The sequence below is a fragment of the Xiphophorus couchianus genome, chromosome 13 (genome assembly GCF_001444195.1).
Source record: "Xiphophorus couchianus chromosome 13, X_couchianus-1.0, whole genome shotgun sequence".
In the NCBI taxonomy this organism is placed as follows: Eukaryota; Metazoa; Chordata; class Actinopteri; order Cyprinodontiformes; family Poeciliidae; genus Xiphophorus; species Xiphophorus couchianus.
The window spans coordinates 7,093,968-7,109,859 of record NC_040240.1 but is presented as its reverse complement, the minus strand read 5'-3'; the positions used below and the strand labels follow the sequence as shown (position 1 = coordinate 7,109,859).

At 41.4% G+C, this 15,892-nt stretch overlaps 1 protein-coding gene across 2 annotated transcripts in view; it reads right to left on the bottom strand.

Moving 5' to 3' along the window:
- col9a2 (procollagen, type IX, alpha 2) overlaps positions 1-15,892 on the bottom strand; it is a 62,294-nt gene that overhangs the window by 6,662 nt on the left and 39,740 nt on the right. The window contains exons 11-34 of one of the 2 annotated variants that reach the window (XR_003597768.1): positions 15,343-15,396; positions 13,397-13,447; positions 13,240-13,296; positions 13,110-13,163; positions 10,430-10,483; positions 10,248-10,301; positions 9,725-9,778; positions 9,590-9,643; positions 9,440-9,493; positions 9,294-9,347; positions 9,146-9,199; positions 7,804-7,848; positions 7,672-7,725; positions 7,485-7,538; positions 7,228-7,281; positions 7,067-7,138; positions 6,658-6,693; positions 6,477-6,521; positions 6,056-6,088; positions 5,830-5,976; positions 5,694-5,748; positions 5,342-5,530; positions 5,185-5,262; positions 2,024-2,504 (exon numbers count right to left, since the gene is read on the bottom strand). Coding sequence is in view for 1 of the 2 variants with exons in the window: in XM_028035477.1 (XP_027891278.1) it covers positions 2,299-2,504; positions 5,185-5,262; positions 5,342-5,530; positions 5,694-5,748; positions 5,830-5,976; positions 6,056-6,088; positions 6,477-6,521; positions 6,658-6,693; positions 7,067-7,138; positions 7,228-7,281; positions 7,485-7,538; positions 7,672-7,725; positions 7,804-7,848; positions 9,146-9,199; positions 9,294-9,347; positions 9,440-9,493; positions 9,590-9,643; positions 9,725-9,778; positions 10,248-10,301; positions 10,430-10,483; positions 13,110-13,163; positions 13,240-13,296; positions 13,397-13,447; positions 15,343-15,396 (1,662 nt within the window). In the remaining variant the exon portion in view is untranslated. Of the gene's footprint in view, positions 1-1,221; positions 2,505-5,184; positions 5,263-5,341; positions 5,531-5,693; positions 5,749-5,829; positions 5,977-6,055; positions 6,089-6,476; positions 6,522-6,657; positions 6,694-7,066; positions 7,139-7,227; positions 7,282-7,484; positions 7,539-7,671; positions 7,726-7,803; positions 7,849-9,145; positions 9,200-9,293; positions 9,348-9,439; positions 9,494-9,589; positions 9,644-9,724; positions 9,779-10,247; positions 10,302-10,429; positions 10,484-13,109; positions 13,164-13,239; positions 13,297-13,396; positions 13,448-15,342; positions 15,397-15,892 lie in introns of those variants that run through there. The other variant, XM_028035477.1, reaches the window with a different exon arrangement.

The following is a 15,892-nucleotide window of genomic DNA, read 5'->3' as shown; positions in this document are numbered from 1 at the left end:
TTACTCAGTTTCTGTGGCTCTTGTTTGGTTCTTTGCTGCAGATCCCTTCGCATTCATTATGGGTACGATATAAGCCTCTTCTATCCTCAGGCTTGTCTCACAGCTGTTATGCATTCAGATAATTATCTCACCTGCGAATCATTCCCGTATTCACTTATCCTCAGCGTTGTAATGTCTGTTTTCATGTCACACTTTGCTGGATTTTATTGCTGTACCCCCATGGTTCCTGTTTCTCCTGAGTAACTTCCTCCGATTTTTTTTTTTTTGTGCATTTTCCTATAAATCCTTATTATTGAACTGCATCTCTCTTGCCTACAGCTGGGTCTTTCCATACAATTATAACTTCAATTTTTTAAAAATCACATAAATGAACTATTGAAAATCATTTAACACATATTTGTAGAAGTATTTTCACTAGAATAAAATACCACAAAGATCATCATCCAATTTCACTGCATGTTATTTCCTGAAGTCTTTGTAATTACATCCAATTTCAAGCTTTTTTGTTTCCAACCCAGTGAACTCGCAATATAAATTATGACCACAGATCATCAGTCACATTTCCTTACAGTAGACAATTAGTGAAAGGTTGCTTTAGTCGATGTTTGAAGGACATCCATTACGTAGCAACGGTGGATCCGAATTTTAGCGTCAGCACAGCTAAATACACGTCCAGAAACTAGAGGCCTTTTTATTTACTAACTGTTTAATTTGTTCCATTTGTTGTTCAGAATACCTTGTAAAGTTGCGTTGGTGGTCACCATGACCTTTTGTATGTTTTGTTGCTTTTTCCCTTCTAAGTTATTTTCTGTTGACATTTTTATCATTTGACCCTTCCCAGTGGGGCTCTTTATTTAGTTACACTGCAGCTGTTTTATTCCTACTGTACATTTCTGTCGGACTTTTGTGAGGTTTTGGATAGGTGCTTTTGGTACTAACAGCTTGTCTCTTCACAAGAACTCTTAATGTTTTTGTCTGTGCAGTTTTTTCTTGGTGTACAGTAAATAAAAGTAGTGTGGCGCTCGTTTTTTGGCGACTTCAGCGCCCAGTAAAGCAAAAATGTTGCTAAAAGCTGAACATGTGAGGCAAGGGAGTTTATTTCAAGGCAATAATTGATAATTGTAATGTTGCAAAAAAATATATATATATAGAGAGAGAGAGAGAAAGAGAGAAGGATCTGAAAGAGACTAAATAACTTCCCAACATTGATGCAGAAGAACATTGGATTTTATAAAACATTTCCTCTTTATTGGTTTGGGAAGAATGAACATCCAGAAGTAAACCCTCTTTCTCTTTACAGGTGATTATTATCAAGAACAATAAATAGCTTCTTTTTAATGACATAAATCAGTAATGCTGTGGAAATCTTGACAGTGGCATGGAAAGCACAAGTGAACCAATAGCTAATTGTTTCGAGGACGAGTCATCATTTCTGAGACTTCTGCACGGTATTCCTGCACATAATAATCAACACACATTTACAAAGATTTACAGCACTGCATTGTGGGAGATGGGAGTGCCTATTGGGATATGCTGTTGCCTGGCAACAAGGGGAAGAGATAAAGCTTGTCGTTAGGTTCTAAAATGAGACTTAGGTGGAAAGCGGAGGGGTGAGGGAAGGTGGGGGGGAAGCAATTTACATGAGTTAAATCAAGGATTTCACTCAAGCTTACAGATCAGGAGATACATTTCATAATACAGTACTGAGTGAAAACTTGGGCTGCAATCATTTATTGGTCCTTATTGTACATTTTTAAGGTTTGACGTCTCAGTCGGAAGAGAGGTACGATGACGTTCAAGAACACACAAGTTATCGCATCTAAAGTGATCGTGTTGTTAAAGAAAAGCACCATTCACCTTTCTTTTTTTTCTCTCAGCATCCTCTCGGCTTGTAGGCAGTGTGTCGGTAGGTAGGAGACGTGGAGGTTCAGTCTGAATCTGCTCCCGTCTCACTGCCAGGGAAAGGAGTGTGGCATTTGGACGGGACTGACACTGACATCATCCAAAAAAAAAAAAAAAACACTGGAGGATGTGGGTGGCTTATGAGCTGCTGTTGTCATGGTGATGTGTGGGATTAAGATCATGATATCCCACCAGTCAAAAAACTTCCAGTTGTAATATCTAGGAGAGATGAAGGATAGAGGGGGAGCTAAACAGCCAGTCGCCACCCTATCATTGCCCCCCAACTCTCATTTCCTGATGTTGTCCAAATGAGGAGAGTCTCTCTCTTTCCTCTTCCTCTCCCTCCCCCCAACAGTTGATTTAGAGAGAGAGAGGGGGGGGGGGGGGGGGGGGTCTCTAAATATTGGGTCCTTTGATTGTCCCCGCCTCTTGTAATCTCGGCGAGGTGTACGCCGATGCCGCCAGACACATTGCCGCCTCGCAGTACCCGGGAAGACCCGCGGGCCCTGCCTTACCAGGGTGACCCGGCTCACCAGCTGCTCCCTGAGGTCCTCTCTCGCCGGGCCTGCCGTCTCTAGCCACACCATCAACGCCAGGAGGACCTGTGAAGTCGGAAGGACATAAGAGAAACTTAAGTTGATGACTGAAACCCAAGCAGGCACATTGCTTACATCACTAAAGGAAAGGCATTCATTTATTTAATTTGCGCCTAGTTGAGCAGAACAGAACGAATTTCCTTTAGCTTGAATTAGCTTGTACTGTTGCAGTCCTTTCACATCCCCACTCAGGAGCATCTGTTAAATGGCTGGAGTTAATGATGCCTTAGAAATTCCTCTCAGGATCTTTTCCTATAGCAGCAGACATAACGCCAAGTCCTTCAGTGGCCTTATTGTCTTCTTTACCTCTCCCTTCCCTGTGCAGCTCTCTATTTTTTTTAATAGACATTTTCATCTGGTCCATAAAAATCCTTAGTAAATGCAGTAACATTGGTACTTTTATGTTGTGCTGAGGTGAAAATATCGCAGCAACCAAGAACTTATTTTAAACTTATTATAAAGGTATGAGTAATGAGATGAAAATTTTCCACTGAAAAATTATGAAGCGTAATTAAAACTTTTTGGAACACACATATTTAATAAAGCTAAGTAAGCTTACTTGGCTTTAACTTAGCTACATCTGTGTTAAAATTTGAAAGTTGTGTTGTCTGAGGCTGCAGGTTGCATCAATCCATCAGAGAAGCTCGTCAATCCACACTGACATGTTTGATCTCTCTGGAGCTCATATATGGCGGTGACATCATTCCTAAACCGAGTGCTTTTTGGTTAAAAGTCGTGTTGATGCTAACCACTGTTACCGATATAAGCCATTTCTCTTCAGTTTGAGTGTTTTTAAATACTGATTTTAACAATCACAGATATTATACGATACATTGTGCGATGGTAATTCAATCGGAACTGAACCCAACTCGAAGGTCAATTGTGTGATCCTAAGTAGTGACCTCCAATTTCAGAGAACAAAATGAAACCACCATTATTCTGTCGATGGTAAATTTTTCAATTGTGTTTTGAACAGACCAATTGAAGAAGACATTCCTGTGCCTTTTCAGTTTTTGTAATTGACTGGAAGTTTCGCAGTGATCAACTTACAATGGGGGTAATAAATCTTTTGGATTTAACCATTGTAATTCAGTGATGTAACTGAATTTTAGTTAACGTTTTTAGTTGAGACAACAGCAACAAAGCGGCTTATGAAAGGCAAATAATTTCTAATATCAGGTCAGGTGTTTGCTTTTATAAATGCCATTGATTCCATATTTCTTCCATTTTGCTTCCGTCTGAACAAACGTGTTTCCTGTAATCCGGTTACACAAAGCTGATAAAACCGACGTCAAGTAACAGACCAAACATCTTTTCAAGAGCGTAGTTATTCAATATTTCATCATCAGAGCGTGTAGCTCCTTTAGTGAACAGGATGAGAAACGAACTAAGCTATCTCAAAGTGGCACGAAATGAGAGAACAGAGCAATAACAGTGCATATTAACTTTTAAAGTAAACACCAACCAGTTTAACGTCTGGACATATATCCTCAACACTCAACTCTACACCAAATAACTAAATCTGACTGAGTTTGTTTTCCACCAGTTAAGACGAGGTCTTGCTGCAAACTGAGACGTTGCTTCCTATTTCTTGATTTTGTGACTCCGATGCTAAATTACGTTTTAAAGATAACATTTTAAATGCCAACATGTACAAAGTTGTGCTGATCTGTTGAGAAGAAAATTGGTGGTATAGCTTTTAGCACAACTTGGGGTTTGTTGTTAAAAGACCAAATTCAGTTTTTACTTTGTTGTGGGTCACATGGAAATGTTTTATTGGACGCAAGTTTAGCTGTCTGGCTCCGCGGTGACAGCCCCTAACTGTTACTGACAGATATAAAACTAAGTGTTGCAGAAATTGTCCAAAGAAAGACGCTTGTTATAGGAGAGGATGCAATGCAGACGGATGCAATAAAACGTGCAGAAATGTCAGACGTGTTATTTACAGCAGCTGCTTTCGGCACTCGCTGCATCGCCATCAGTGGCAAAGTTTGTGCAGCTTCTGAAGTTGATAGGAAATTTAGGAGGACATTACGCAGCTTCTCACTGTTATTGTTGATGCTATATAAGGGTGATGTAAGACTTCTGGTCGGTAGTGGGGAGTCATTGAGAGTCATTGATCAAAAAACACCAAGGCAGTTTTTGTTTTTTTCTTGAGTCCAACCGTGGAACCATCAGACCTTGTCTCAACAATCGAAGGCATTTGATACCCACAGAGAATAGAACCAAATCTTTTCAGATACCGAATGACACTTTATGACAACAGTCATAGACATTCATGAAGACTTTTTCATGTTCAGTATTAAATAAATTGTTATCAAAATGTCAAATGTTATTCAGTTTCCTCAGTTTTTTTGTTTTTTGTTGTTTTTTTTACTTTAAAACAGTCATAATACTTAATTGTCCAGTCAGTCCTCCTACAATAAATAACCAATGATGTTCTATTGGAACTGAAATCAAAATCCAATAATTGGGGGTTTGTAGCAGAACTTATGATGCACATAATTACAAGTTTAAGAAGTAATTCTGCTTCTCTTATTCCCTTATTCCATTTGTTGCAAGTTCAGAATAGACATAATTTAGGGCTTGGTAAACCAAAATTGAAGGTTTTTAGAACAACTTTTTAAAGCAAGATGCTTTAACAGTGTAATCTTTGCATAATTCAGTTAGAAAAGGAAATGTTCACCTTGTATCCCTGGAGGTCCTGGTTGACCTGGGTGAGGTTTACCTAGATCTCCTCTCTCTCCCTTTGGTCCTCTCCTTCCTGGACGTAGACAAAGACATTACCGACTTTAGCAAAACCAACAATAAGCACCGTTTCATCTTATGCTGTGGTGATTTACCTTTTAGCCCAGTGTTTCCAATCTGCCCAGGTCCTCCAATCATACCAGGGATACCACGTGTGCCAGGTAAGCCATGTGGCCCCTGGGGGCCAGGTGCCCCCGGTGGACCAGGAGGCCCGGGAGGTCCCATTACACCGGCACCACCAAGCACAACCCTTTTGGCACTCACTGCCACAGCCTGCAGTCTTTCTGTACCGGAAAACCAAATAGTCATTCCTAGGACACTTCCTTTGACGGCCAACAACCGACTGCTTCAAAAGCCTCTTTTTTTTCTTTTCTTTTTTTAACGAAATGAGCTCCTCTAATCCACTCTGCAGACATCAAAGGTGTATTTCCAGATACTGATGCTCACCCTGCAACATCTTTAGCACCACGTCAATAATATGCTGGTCGGATGTGTCACGCCCCTGGAGGGAGCAAGAGAAGCCTCAGCGTCCCATTAGTGAAATAAACCGAAAAGAGAAATGTTGTCGCAGTGAATCACTTACTGCTGGTCCAGCAATGCCCGGTACGCCGGGTACTCCTCTCTCTCCGTTGAGTCCCCTTGGACCCGGCAGCCCAGGCGGCCCCGGATCCCCTGGTTTCCCGGGGTCTCCGGTGGGGCCGTTGTGTCCGGGGTCCCCCCTAATTCCTTGCTGTGAAGAAAAGGGCAGTCAGGAGGAAAGATTCATAAAATGTCAGCGAGACGGTCGAACGGCGATCTCGTCCACTCACCTGTCCTTTGGGCCCGGGTTCACCAGACAAACCCTGTCACAGCAAATGAAAGCATTACTCGGTGAAGCCATTTTTTTTATTTTTCCTCAAAGTATAATTTTGTGGGGAAAATGTGACGAATATCAAGGGATATGACTTCACTAAAAAAATGGAATTTGGTAAACGTATAAAAATGCCCACACAAAAGGCTGTATAAATAGTTTTGTCCCTTTTTCATAAATTACCTCCTTTCTGAGTTATCATGTGTATTTGTATGTAAACTGAAGCTTCCTTTTAGTTTAGTTTGCTGGTGATTTGAAAGTTTTTGCTGTGCTTTCAACCAGCCACTGCGTCTGAATCTTCCCTATCCACAGACTTTGTTGCTGTTCTTTGCAACAAGGAGCTCGACGCGGCTTTGCCTTGCGCTTTTACCCGCCTTTACCTTTTCGCCTTTCTCGCCAGCCAATCCCTCAACACCCGGGTCGCCCTGAAAGCAACAGAGAGGAGAGAGCTAAGAGCAGAACAAAGTGGGGGCTGCATGAAGGGGAAATAATCTTGCGGGCACTGAGCTCTGGATTTCTGACCAGCTCGTTTTTGAAAAAGAAGCAGAAAGTTCTACTCACTATGTCTCCCTTCGGACCAACTTTTCCTTGGAAGCCCTGTTAGGAAGAGAGCGAGAGAGAAAAAGAGAGAGGTGGGTAAATGCGACTGTGGCTACATCCAGAATCTATTATCCTTCGAAACGCACAAGAACTAAATATTGATTGAGGCCACTGACACCAGAGATTGTGAGGAAAGAAAAATGTTGTCTCATCTCCGAAACAAGGAAGATGAGGATGCTTGGATTATCATTTATATTGCTTGCCTTACTCAATGATCTACAATGAACCTCATTTGAGTTACTTTCACTAGTAAATACTGCCCCCAATGGTCAGGCCTGCAAACTACATTAGATTATTATGAAAAATGTATACACTATGTGTTGATAATTTTACATTAAATTTTTTTTCCGTGCATAAATTGTTCACAAACCTGATCCCCTTTAGTCCCAGTAAGTCCCTGTGGGCCTGGGATACCAATAGGCCCTCTTTCTCCTTTGCTCCCCTGTTGGAAAAGATAAATACAGTTTTTAGCGTTCACTCTGCAATCATCTTTAAAAAAAAAACGCTTTAATAATTATTAGAGCAACTTACGGGCTTGCCAACTGATCCCTGTGGCCCCACTGGTCCCCGCTGTCCTCTGTCACCCTGCAGAAATAGGTGTGACGTTAGCTCCGTGGCTTAATTAAATAGAAAATGGGTAGGTTTTATTTACTTACTTATTGATATCATCAAATGTATTAACAATGGCAATTCAATACAAACTTTATCTATTTCATATGATGTTTTTTTGTTTGTTTGTTTGTTTACTTTTCATTATTGTTGTTAGTTTTTTTTTCATCGGTTTTTACCTTAGGTCCAGGAACTCCTTCCATACCTGGCTCTCCAGGAATACCTGGTTCACCCTAACAGAGAGACAGCAAACTTGTATAATTGTTCTCAATGTTCGATCCAATTAAAGCTTTGCACCAGTGGAATAACAGAAAAGAATAATTATGTGTGCACATATGTATAAATTTTAAATTCTATATTCCCCACCAAAGGACCAGGAGTACCAGGCATGCCCCCGTGGCCCCTTGGTCCAGGTTCCCCCTGAAAAAGCAACAAAATGCAGTAAGAAATAAAACAGAAATGTCTAAAAAAAAAAAAAAAAAAAAAGTAAAAGCATACCTTTCTTCCAGGTTCCCCTTTCCCCCCCGGCGTGCCAGGCAAACCCTACAGGCAGAATTAGCACAGCTTTTAAAACACAGCAAATCCAAACTCCGTGTGTGTGCAGCTTGGAAACGCAGAGGGCAAAACCGACGGTGCAAACTTGATTGTGTTGCTGCTATCAGTGAAGTGGCAAAAAAATGTCTGAAATGCACAACAAAGCCACCTTTGCGAGCCAGGGCCAAACACTTTGCCTTGCTCGTTTGTGTTTAAGTGTGTAGAAAAAGTCCAAGTTCCAGAGCTTGAGTCTGTCGCAGCCCGAGTGTCACAGAAGCGATCACACAGCAAAGTGTGCATTTCGCGCTTCATTACCTCTTAGTCAAAATAATGCAGATACGCACATACTGTATATATACACACACACACACACACACATGCCCACCAACACACATTTGTGTGTTCCCCCACCGGCCTGATAATGATAAATGGTCTGCGGAGGCAGCAGGGAGCCATTTCAAGGTGGTTTGTATTCTAAAACAGAGTGGGTCAAAGGGTCTCGGTTACCCTGGACGACTGCCCAGAAAACCGAGCTGAAACTCAAACGTATGAGTTCGCTTCAACCTACCGCAACATGTTTTTTGTGGGATTTTTTTTTTTGTTGAGTCAAGATGGAGAAAAGTGTCGAGCAATTTAAAGTCTGGAGTACCTCGCATGTCTTTTTCACATTATGTCAGCCACAGATTTGAATGAATTTTGTCAAATACATGGAGTCTGTTTGCGAACAATAATGCTCCAGTCGTCCCACTGATTCTTAACCGGATTTAGATGTGGATTTTCATTGGAGCATTCTAATACCTGAATAAGGTTTTTATCTAAAGTATTAAATTGTAGTTCTGGTTGTATTTCTGAGTTGTTTCTCTGCTACAATGTGAACCTCCACTTAGGTCTCACAGTTTTTTGTCACCTCTAAGACGTCTTCCTTCAGAATTACTGCATTCATCTCCCCATCAGTCTAACCGGCTGAGATTGATCCCTTCAGCATGATGCTTCCACCACCATGTCTCACCATGGCAACGATGTGTCTGCTTCTCAGATTGATGTCAACTTTAGTAGCCAACTATATCTGGGTGGTTTTGTGGATATTCCATAATGTTTTCATATTTGTAATTGTAAAAAATTAAAAATAAATAAATAAATAAATAAAATCACATTATTTTTGATTTATGCAGTAATTTATGTGGGTGGATTGCACAAATAAAACAAAAGAAACATTGGAATTTGATTTTTTGTTCTATGACAAATTGGGAAAAGGTTTATGGTACATGAAGACGTTGCACAATCGTCCAAAAAAAAAATCACTTACTGCTGTCCCCGCAGGACCAGGAGGGCCAGGTATTCCGGGTTGCCCAGGAGCCCCCTACACAAAATACAGCGAAAAAAGAAAAGAAGAAGATTAAACATGTGTCCTTTTTTCCAGACTCTGATCGTCACAGCAGCAGGTGCGCGCTTACCTTGATTCCAGGAATGCCAGGTGTGCCATCTTTTCCATCGATACCCGGAAGACCCTGGGATAGCAGGCGGACAATGTATCAAAGGACTTTATTTGGCACGCTCTTTGAAAACATCAGCGAACACACAAACAAGAGGCTTCACTCACATTCTCCCCCTTTTTGCCAACAGCCCCCTGTGGGCCCTGGATGCCTTGGCCGCCCTGCAGAAAACAAATGTGTCTGCCTCAGGTGCCATCCAATCAAGTTTTCAGAGATAACTGTTGTTGTTTGGCAATGACTATAGAGCTTTCACCCACTTTGTCTCCTTTTTCTCCCGAGTCTCCAAGTGTCCCCTGAGGTCCCTCCTCACCCTGCAGGAACAAAGAAAGGGTACTTTAGAATAATCAGAACTTTATTTTGAAGTAAGTGTGTGTGTGTGGACGTGTTCTCACAGGAGGTCCAGGAATTCCTACAGGTCCAACGATGCCCTTGTATCCGCGAGGGCCCTGCCGGAGAACAACAAAGTGCCATCAATCACCTGAGATCAGAGGGAAAGTTAAGTTGCAGAAGCCTATTATTTATTGTGATAAAGGGATAATTGGTGCTTAACTCACTCCACTAATGGGAGCAGCGCAGAGAGCCAGCCACTCTTGTTTTGGCTTTAAGCCGGGGTGCTAACTTGGCTAACTCGGCTAATGTTAACAGTAAGACGGATGGCTACAGTGGATCATTAACTACAGATGGAGTCACAGTGGACCCAGACAACCCCAACTCATTAGAGAAGGAGAGAGATTTGTGTTAGCATCATTTCCATATGTCCCCATTGCTGGTAATGGATGGTGTTTGTATAGACGGGGGCTCGGGCTGGCTGTGCCTTCTTGGTGCTTAGCACAGAATTTGAATTGCCCCGCATCCGCAGAGCAAAGAGACAAGAAGGCTCCGTCTGAATCGAAAACAACAAAACGCGGCACTCACGGCCTCTCCTTTAGGACCCATCATTCCTGGATAACCCCGCAGACCCAACGGACCCTGAAAGGGAAGGAAAAGTCAGTAATGTAGCCGTGCAGTGCCTTTGAGGATGGGGAGAACAGAGCACTACAAATGCCAGTTTTCTGTGTTAAGCTCGAACATTAACTAATTTAGAATCTGTGGCATACCGGGGGTCCTGGGATGCCCTGCTCCCCAGAGATACCAACATCTCCCTTGGGTCCCTGTTTAAAATAAAGGGGAAAAAAAGATAAAACAGACTGGTTGTTAATTTCCCAAACTAACCGAAGGTCAGATTTTTGTCTCGTGTGTGTACATTTCATTCATGAAAACTTAAAACCTGAGAGCAAGTACTTTCAAAGCCAGTTTTAGACGGTTACTTTTGATGCCTTAGCCGGCCTTTGATGGTTGTATACTGTGTACTGGCCGAGTCAAGCTTGATAAAGTTCTAGCTGAAACTAATTAGCCAGCAAGAGCGAGCTAATCAAAAATTAATGGCCCAATCCAAATTTGCCCACACAGATCCCAATTTCCTTCACAAACACATGAACTTCAAGGTACATTGCTGCAAAAAATGCAAAGCAGGTCGGAGTTAAAGGGGGTCAGAGTTGTTCGGGTGTGAAATTTCCGGAGGGAAATCTTAACTTAAATGTTGATGCTTGCTGTTGTACACTGGAAGCTGATCAGCTGAGGTTTAACAACATTCCTAGCTTTCATTTCCCGGAATTCAAATGGAATGCATATGTTTAATGGACAGGATTTGGCCATCTTCAGATTACAAAAAATGAGTTTCTCCTTCTCCTGAGGCTCTCCTTACCTGTCAGGGTTTCATACGTCGTGTCAACACTATGCGACTCATCACGTTCACAGAAAGGGATTATAAGATGTAAATCAAATGTAAATGCTAACCACTGGTTTCTGAAAATATTCAAAATGATCTCTTGCTTTAAGAAATGCACTGACAGGTTGTGCTAACAACAACTTCGGTGTGGACGTTATTACTGAAGGTGGGCAACTCAAAGTGAAGTTTGTGTTTCAAAATTAAGTCACCTTGCTGTATCTAGTTGTTTTATGTGTAAAACAACCATTTTGGATTTTGAGGACAGGTAGACAAGAAGTTATTTTAATTACAGCTACAACAAACATGAACATTTGAAACTAAAATTCATACTTATGAGTCAAAAGAAAAAAAAAACTTTTTTTTTTGTTTTTTTTAATTAAGTCTGAAGCTTGCGAATGATTTTCATTGGCACAATGAAATAGACTTTATAAACTCATTTGATTTGACCTGTTACAGTTTCCATAATTTGAGCAATTAATATCCGGATAATAAAACTGCATTAGTTTCTCGGCCAGTAAGGTAATGAAAATGAAATGAAAATAAAGAAAAAAAATTTATTTTCAGTTTATTTCTGGTTCTTTGTAGAAAATGTACAAAACTGTCACATTTTTGCCCCTTTATGTATGTCTTTGAGTCAAAACACTGAGGCTGAACTGAGCATAAGAGAGTTATTGATAAAACCTTCTATAATCATTTTTTTCATGAAACTCTGTGTCATGCACACAGCACACATGGTACATGTTGAATGATGTTAACTACATCAGGTCAAAATTGCTATTTTGTCCACTGACGGTATGCGTTAATATTTAATAAATTGGAAGATATGCTACACTGAGGTTCATTTGACAGTTTAATAGTTCCTGCAGGCATTAACCATAGTTTTCGCATTTCTGTAGTATTATTTGTTTTAATCAATTTGATGCACGATTCAAATCGTAAATGTTGTTTTCAATAGCTACAGGCAGAGAATCAGAACTAACAGAAACGAAGGTTTGAAACCATCTGTCTGGGTCACATTAAGCAATATAATGTGCTTCACTTAGTAAATGAAGTTACTTGTTTTAATATTATGTTAGTCAGCAAATACAGTCTTTGTGGAGGGGACTTTAACTACAAGCAGAAGTATTTGTGAGAAGGACTCTAGTATCCACTTGATAACTGTTTCTGTAGGGATTTTACCATTGAGTTTGCTGTCCCAACTTTTAGTGTTATGCTTGAACATGTTATGCCATATTATACTTAAGAGATAGTCAACCCATCTTAGCATAAGTATGATAATCCTCAGTCAGCTGTGTTAAAACAGCCGTCTAACAGTTTCTGAAGTGCAATACCTCCACCTTGTTTTTCTGCTGGAGCAGAGATAAAGATGAGTGGCCTCCTCAGCATTTTTTTTTTCCCCATTCAGAAGTGATTTAGCATGCAGGAAGTAAAACATTTCTGCTCAGCTAACATCTGAGTCTCCGCCTGAGCAGCTTGCCGGAGATGTTAACAGCTCCTGGCGGGTGTCTTTAAGATGAAGAAAAGACAGAGCAACCTTGAGTCAAGGCAGGCTCTCTGAAATCCAAGCCGGGCCTGTGTGGAGTGGTTATCGGGTGAGCCGAGTGTTTTTCAGCATCTAAGCTCTGCCAGAAGGTTCATTGTGTGGGAAGATCAGAGGCTAAGTCCTCGAACTCGGCTAGCTGCTCCCTAGGAGTCCACGATGTGCTCATTACCTCTGCTTAAAACGGTGAGGTGAGAGGTCTGCGTGAACCTTGACTCTCTCATCCTCCCCGTCATGTACCTGGCTCCTGCACCGTCTCTTTCATCTGGCACGCCGCTACATGCAGACTGCAGGTCCGAGCTCCGGCCTGACTAATCGCTGCCAGATTAGTGCAGTCATGTGCCTCGGGGGGCCTCATTAAAACTAATCCCTGCCTCCTGTGGCTCTCAGCAGTGGCTGAGTGTGCAACACTGTAAAAAAAAAAAAACAACATAAATATGTACAGGTACTTGTGTAGTGCGCAGCTCACCAGGTTTCCTATGCTGCCGGGGTCTCCGAGAACGCCGGCACGCCCTTTGTGTCCCTGGAGAGCAACGCTTTAGTCAGGACGGTGCTGCGGCAAACTTTGTAACGGGAGACAATGAGACGCAAAGCCTTACTTTTACACCCTGCAGTCCCTGAGGGCCTTTGGGTCCTGCTGGGCAGTTGAGAGGACACTGTTTTAAGAGATGCAAAAGAATATGGATTAACAGAAGTGAAACCGTGCCAAAAAATAAATAAAAATAAATGTAAGAAACTAGTTGTTAAAGATCTTACCTGCAAGTCTGCACTACCCTCCTCGAGACCAATAAACTTGCCTGGAGGACCCTAGACAGGCATTTGGACACAAGTATGAGGGAACTGCTGGCCTCAGTTGGCAAAGAGTTACCTCTCCCCCCCGCACCCCCTAACCCTCTTTGCGCTGACTCAGCGCTCTCCCCATTATTTTCAGCGATTCCTCTCCCTATCTTTCCATCTCTCTGCTTATAGATGAAGTTAGGAAGTGAGGTATCTCTAGGGACTGATGTATTACTGCTGCAGTCAGATGAGACACCCCACTGATCTAACAGGGGTTTATTTGTCCTAGGACAGCACTAAAGTTAAACAAACACACCCCCTTGGGCAGTGAACATCATTCTAGGTGAAGACACTCCCTTCTGCCTTCCCTCTCCCCACCCCAGCGCTCTTGGAGCCACTCGGAGAAACACACAGGGGAGTACATGCACCTTCAAAAAAGCCTAACTCTCAGAACTGTTTTGGTTGCCTCAACACTTTCTGTCTGCTGGGACCTATACAAAACAGCTCACTGTGGTTACAGCAGGTATTTTCATGCATTAAAAAAATAAATAAAATATCAACCTCTACTTCTGCAGGAACAAACAATCATCAATCTTAGTAGTTTGTCAAGGCCTTTCATTTTGCCCTGTAATCACATCCAGTGACATAAGGCACATTCAATTAGACTGACAAGGCCGTAAGCCTAATGAAGCCTAATGGTCACCCGTTAGCATATTTACTGAGCTCTGCAGCCTTGGTGAAACATATGTCGTCATAGGAAATTGTGAAGTTTAAAGATCATCCAAGCAGAACTCTGTGGTTAATTGGAAGTACTGTTGCAGAAGTTTGTGCAAAAGAAAGGGCTGGCATACCATCAAGTCCAAAATCATTCATAACCCTGGTAAAAATAGATTTAAAGTACCGTAATTGTTTTCTTCTTTTTACAAAGGTGTTTTGTCTGAATGGAATTCATATGAATATTTTGGACTAGGCCAGGCACAAGTTTGAGTTGAAGCTGTTAGAGAGTTAAAGATTAGGGTAATGGCAAAGGGCCCTCCAACCTAAAAAGACTTGGAATGCATTATCAAAATATCAATGGAAACATGCAAAAGGGCAACAAATGGTCAGCAATTGTAGGAACAGTTTGATTGCTGTTATACTAACTACAATGTCTCCAGTTGTTATTGAGGGTGTATCTACTTATGGGTTATATGTAACGGGACGAGTGTTCGTACACTGTATCCTGTTCAGCCCTATTTAATACATGTATACTGACCAAATGCAGCATTGTTCTCTATGTGCTTAACTAAGGGTGCAATGCAAAGTTCCATAGAGTAACTTTAAAAAGTTCCACCAAAACAGAACAAAATAGAGAGGAATCCCAACTATCGCTGAACTCTATTTGGGAACATTAAGGTTTTTCATGCAGCTACAGAGGAGAAGGGAAGGCAGACCAGACTCAAGCTTCATACTGCCGTTCTTCTGCTGCAGTAACGTATGGACAGCAGCTCGCTGAACTTAATCCCTCCCCGGAAGCAACTTCAAGCCAAATTTAAACATCACAGCCACTGGAGACGTCTAAATCTTGGTAGCGCTAGCATAAAGTGAGCATAAGCTTCATACCTGGTATGAGATGCAAGTATCTAGTCAGTTCCTAGTTTTCTTTGTTTAGGTTTTTGAAAAATGCATTTCCTTGTAAAGTTTTGATTAAAGTAAAAGGACAAAATCTGTATCATAGTTTTACCATTTCAGCAAAAACATTACTGTTGTTTTTATGAGCATTTATGTACAAACTTTTGTTATACATTGAAATGTTATTTTCACCAAAATATATGCATGCTCAGTAAAATCCTTTCATTTTAAAATGTTATTTCAGGATCAACTTTGTTGTTTTGTGGTTAGGGATCACAATTTCCCTTTACAAACAATTTTCAATTGACACTTACCGGTTTGCCTGGAGGTCCAGGGAGTCCTGGAGGACCTGGTGGTCCCAAAACACCCTACATGAAGGACATAAAAGAAAATAGCCACAAATAAAATAAGCAAACAGGCTCGGTTATAAGAAGAGCATTGAGTTCCACTGCAGCTGTTCTAATACATGCAGCTGTAGTGTACCGCTGCTACCACAAGGTGGTGGTAAATACAAGTTATCTATCCATTGCCTCCAAAAAGCACTTTATATTCTACTGGTAGGCCTGCAAATGGTTGAAAAACATTCCTAAAACAACAATAGTGTTCAATTCTACTGCTGCGCTCATAGATGGTCGCAGTATATTACTAATACCACGCTGCGGTGGCAGTAAGTAGAGGCTTCTCCTCTACTGTGATGCCCTCAATTGATTGCAATGTATTCCTTCTACCACAGGAGGCAAAATTGAGAAACACTTTCTGTTTTACTGCGAGGATGGCAATTGGTTGTTAGCATTGATGCAGCCGTGATGTGTAGATGATGGTGAGAGCCTCAATATATATATGGACAGGCAACTCCAATGCAAG